At 44.4% G+C, this 5,000-nt stretch overlaps 1 protein-coding gene across 3 annotated transcripts in view; it reads right to left on the reverse strand.

The window, feature by feature from the left end:
* The window catches only part of tbc1d32 (TBC1 domain family, member 32), an 88,579-nt gene that overhangs the window by 75,045 nt on the left and 8,534 nt on the right, over positions 1-5,000 (reverse strand). For all 3 annotated transcript variants that reach the window (XM_063002439.1, XM_063002438.1, XM_063002440.1), the window contains exons 2-3: positions 3,758-3,962; positions 671-832 (exon numbers count right to left, since the gene is read on the reverse strand). In XM_063002439.1, the coding sequence (XP_062858509.1) occupies positions 671-832; positions 3,758-3,918 (323 nt within the window). In that variant the 5' untranslated portion in view covers positions 3,919-3,962. The remainder of the gene's footprint in view (positions 1-670; positions 833-3,757; positions 3,963-5,000) is intronic.

Genomic DNA, 5,000 nt, shown 5'->3' on the forward strand with positions numbered 1-5,000 from the left:
TAATAGTAATAATAATAATAATAATTATTATAATAATAATAATAGTAATAATAATAATTACTATAATTAATAATAATAATAATAATAATAATAATAATAATGAGGTGATCAAACACAAGTGTCATACACTAGTTTCTTAGCATCATGTTGGGGTCACATAGGTCTTATTTTTGCTCTGTGCAGCGGTACCTTGTCACACTTCATAGGAAATAACGGCACAGCGGCGCAGAAGCGGTTTTATCACTTCTCATGTGAATGCGCCGGTGCTGAAGGGAATACGATATTCCAACATCAAGCATCTCCACCATTAAGAAGCGCCAGGAAACAATAAAGAAGTAAAACTAAAGTGCAGCTTTTATTGTATTTTTATTGATGTGTAACTGTTAGTAATTGTATTTCAGTGTGTTTATATTATATTTGTGTTATTTTCAGTGTTTAAGTGTCAAAAACAACCTCATTATTTTACATGAGACTAAAATATCTGCAGCTCCACGGGACCATGGACGCATTAACAGGTTCTCCAAACATCCTTATGGGGAAAAATACCTCGAAACTCAACGTCTTTAAAACTCAACACCACTCCAGAACCTCAGAATTAATTGACGTCCAGTATCAAGGTACCGCTGTATATTAAATAATGACCTACAGATGAGCAGCACAGGATACGTACTGTTCAGAATCTCTGGTTCTTTTAGTCACCGCGTGAACAAGAGACTCCTGCCCGGACCCTAAGCCGTGTCCATCACCCCGGTCGCAGCGCTCCGTTTCCTCCTCGATAACCGCGCCCAGGCTGGTCTCCACATACTGCCGCAGGTACTTCACAAACTCGTAACTGTTCCACACAGAAACCAGACAGACACGTTTCAGCTTCCAGTCAGATCTCAGGAGAATCAGATCAGGAGAATCAGGTCAGGAGAATCAGATCAGGAGAATCAGATAAGGAGAATCAGATCAGGAGAATCAGATCAGGAGAATCAGATCAGAGGAATCAGATCAGGAGAATCAGATCAGGAGAATCAGATCAGAGGAATCAGATCAGGAGAATCAGATCAGGAGAATCAGATCAGGAGAATCAGGTCAGGAGAATCAGATCAGGAGAATCGGATCAGGAGAATCAGATCAGGAGAATCAGATCAGGAGAATCAGATCAGATGAATCAGATCAGAGGAATCAGATCAGGAGAATCAGATCAGGAGAATCAGATCAGAGGAATCAGATCAGGAGAATCAGATCAGGAGAATCAGGTCAGGAGAATCGGATCAGGTGAATCGGATCAGGAGAATCAGATCAGGAGAATCAGATCAGGAGAATCAGATCAGGAGAATCAGATCAGATGAATCAGATCAGAGGAATCAGATCAGGAGAATCAGATCAGAGGAATCAGATCAGGAGAATCAGATCAGAAGAATCAGATCAGAGGAATCAGATCAGGAGAATCAGATCAGGAGAATCAGATCAGAGGAATCAGATCAGAGGAATCAGATCAGGAGAATCAGATCAGAAGAATCAGATCAGAGGAATCAGATCAGGAGAATCAGATCAGGAGAATCAGATCAGGAGAATCAGATCAGAGGAATCAGATCAGAGGAATCAGATCAGCGGAATCAGATCAGGAGAATCAGATCAGGGGAATCAGATCAGAGGAATCAGATCAGAAGAATCAGATCAGAGGAATCAGATCAGGAGAATCAGATCAGGGGAATCAGATCAGGGGAATCAGATCAGAGGAATCAGATCAGGAGAATCAGATCAGGAGAATCAGATCAGAGGAATCAGATCAGAGGAATCAGATCAGGAGAATCAGATCAGAAGAATCAGATCAGAGGAATCAGATCAGGAGAATCAGATCAGGAGAATCAGATCAGGAGAATCAGATCAGAGGAATCAGATCAGGAGAATCAGATCAGAGGAATCAGATCAGAGGAATCAGATCAGAAGAATCAGATCAGAGGAATCAGATCAGGAGAATCAGATCAGGGGAATCAGATCAGGGGAATCAGATCAGGAGAATCAGATCAGAGGAATCAGATCAGGAGAATCAGATCAGGAGAATCAGATCAGGAGAATCAGATCAGGAGAATCAGATCAGAGGAATCAGATCAGGAGAATCAGATCAGGAGAATCAGATCAGGAGAATCAGATCAGAGGAATCAGATCAGAGGAATCAGATCAGGAGAATCAGATCAGGAGAATCAGATCAGGAGAATCAGATCAGAGGAATTAGATCAGAGGAATCAGATCAGAGGAATCAGATCAGGAGAATCAGATCAGGAGAATCAGATCAGGAGAATCAGAGGAATCAGATCAGGAGAATCAGGTCAGAGGAATCAGATCAGGAGAATCAGATCAAAGGAATCAGATCAGAGGAATCAGATCAGGAGAATCAGATCAGAGGAATCAGATCAGGAGAATCAGATCAGGAGAATCAGATCAGGAGAATCAGATCAGAGGAATCAGATCAGAGGAATCAGATCAGGAGAATCAGGTCAGAGGAATCAGATCAGGAGAATCAGGTCAGAGGAATCAGATCAGGAGAATCAGATCAGGAGAATCAGATCAGGGGAATCAGATCAGAGGAATCAGATCAGGGGAATCAGATCAGGAGAATCAGATCAGGAGAATCAGATCAGAGGAATCAGATCAGGAGAATCAGATCAGAGGAATCAGATCAGGAGAATCAGATCAGGAGAATCAGATCAGAGGAATCAGATCAGGAGAATCAGATCAGGAGAATCAGATCAGAGGAATCAGATCAGGAGAATCAGATCAGGAGAATCAGATCAGGAGAATCAGATCAGGAGAATCAGATCAGAGGAATCAGATCAGAGGAATCAGATCAGGAGAATCAGGTCAGAGGAATCAGATCAGGAGAATCAGGTCAGAGGAATCAGATCAGGAGAATCAGATCAGGAGAATCAGATCAGGGGAATCAGATCAGAGGAATCAGATCAGGGGAATCAGATCAGGAGAATCAGATCAGGAGAATCAGATCAGAGGAATCAGATCAGGAGAATCAGATCAGAGGAATCAGATCAGGAGAATCAGATCAGGAGAATCAGATCAGAGGAATCAGATCAGGAGAATCAGATCAGGAGAATCAGATCAGAGGAATCAGATCAGGAGAATCAGATCAGGAGAATCAGATCAGGAGAATCAGATCAGAGGAATTAGATCAGAGGAATCAGATCAGAGGAATCAGATCAGGAGAATCAGATCAGGAGAATCAGATCAGGAGAATCAGATCAGAGGAATCAGATCAGAGGAATCAGATCAGGAGAATCAGATCAAAGGAATCAGATCAGAGGAATCAGATCAGGAGAATCAGATCAGAGGAATCAGATCAGGAGAATCAGATCAGGAGAATCAGATCAGGAGAATCAGATCAGGAGAATCAGATCAGAGGAATCAGATCAGAGGAATCAGATCAGGAGAATCAGGTCAGAGGAATCAGATCAGGAGAATCAGGTCAGAGGAATCAGATCAGGAGAATCAGATCAGGAGAATCAGATCAGGGGAATCAGATCAGAGGAATCAGATCAGGAGAATCAGATCAGGAGAATCAGATCAGAGGAATCAGATCAGGAGAATCAGATCAGAGGAATCAGATCAGGAGAATCAGATCAGGAGAATCAGATCAGAGGAATCAGATCAGGAGAATCAGATCAGGAGAATCAGATCAGAGGAATCAGATCAGGAGAATCAGATCAGGAGAATCAGATCAGAGGAATCAGATCAGGAGAATCAGATCAGGACTTACTTGTGAAAGTTTTTGTCGGTCTCCTCCAGGTGGAGCAGGATCTCCTCTGCGCAGTCCACCGATGGGGCGCTGGAGATCCGTTCCTGGACGCTCCTCAGGAGCTGCCGGAGAAGAGACTGCAGCTCGGCCTCGTCCTCCGAGGAGAGAAAGGAACCGGACATGACTCAGCAGGAGGTGAAACGTGCTCCTGTTTACCTAGACATTCCTGCGGGCACAGAAACCATCTTCGTTTATTTCATTATTCGTTTGTACCAGCCTGGTACTTTCTCCTGGTCAGGATCCCAGTGCTAAAATATGCTAGCCCATCCGGTGTTCCGATCTCAGTGGTGCTATCAGCCAGTCGGGCGTCTATACAGACAGGATTGGCCACTAGGAGGGTCAGCCAAGGCCGGATAAAAAATAAGGAGGGTTGTGTCAGGAAGGGCGTCCAGAGTGGACCAGAATGAGTCCCTGTTGCCACGCCTATAAGATACCAGAGCATTTAAAAGAAAAAAAAATGGTCTAGTGGATAAGGTACTGGGTTCAAGTCCCACCACTGCCAGGTTGCTACTGTTGGGCCCTTGAGCAAGGCCCTTGACCCTTAATAGCTTAGACTGTCACAGTACTGTATGCTGAAAATGTAAATGTTGTGGGTGCAGCACAGCAACAGGGTCCTAAAAATCTGTGAAGAGCATCTGTGTATCTGTGGTTTGCTCCCACCTTCAAACATATGCAGAAGGTGGATTGATTGTAAATGTAGTGAGTGAGTGAGTGAGTGTGTGAGTGAGTGAGTGTGTGAGTGAGTGAGTGTGTGAGTGAGGAGTGAGTGAGTGAGTGAGGGTGTGTGAGTGAGTGAGTGAGTGAGTGAGTGAGTGAGTGGTGAGTGTGTGAGTGAGTGAGTGAGTGAGTGAGTGGGTGGTGAGTGAGTGAGTGTGTGAGTGAGTGTGTGAGTGAGTGAGGTGTGAGGGTGAGTGTGAGTGAGTGAGTGAGTGAGTGAGTGAGTGAGTGAGTGGGTGGTGAGTGAGTGAGTGTGTGAGTGAGTGTGTGAGTGAGTGAGTGTGTGAGTGAGTGAGTGAGTGAGTGAGTGTGTGAGTGAGTGAGTGAGTGAGTGAGTGAGTGAGTGTGTGAGTGAGTGAGTGTGTGAGTGAGTGAGTGTGTGAGTGAGTGAGTGTGTGAGTGAGTGAGTGAGTGAGTGAGTGAGTGAGTGAGTGTGTGAGTGAGTGTGTGAGTGAGTGAGTGTGTGTGTGAGTGAGTGAGTGAGTGA

The sequence above is a fragment of the Trichomycterus rosablanca genome, chromosome 9, assembly GCF_030014385.1.
Source record: "Trichomycterus rosablanca isolate fTriRos1 chromosome 9, fTriRos1.hap1, whole genome shotgun sequence".
NCBI lineage: Eukaryota > Metazoa > Chordata > Actinopteri > Siluriformes > Trichomycteridae > Trichomycterus > Trichomycterus rosablanca.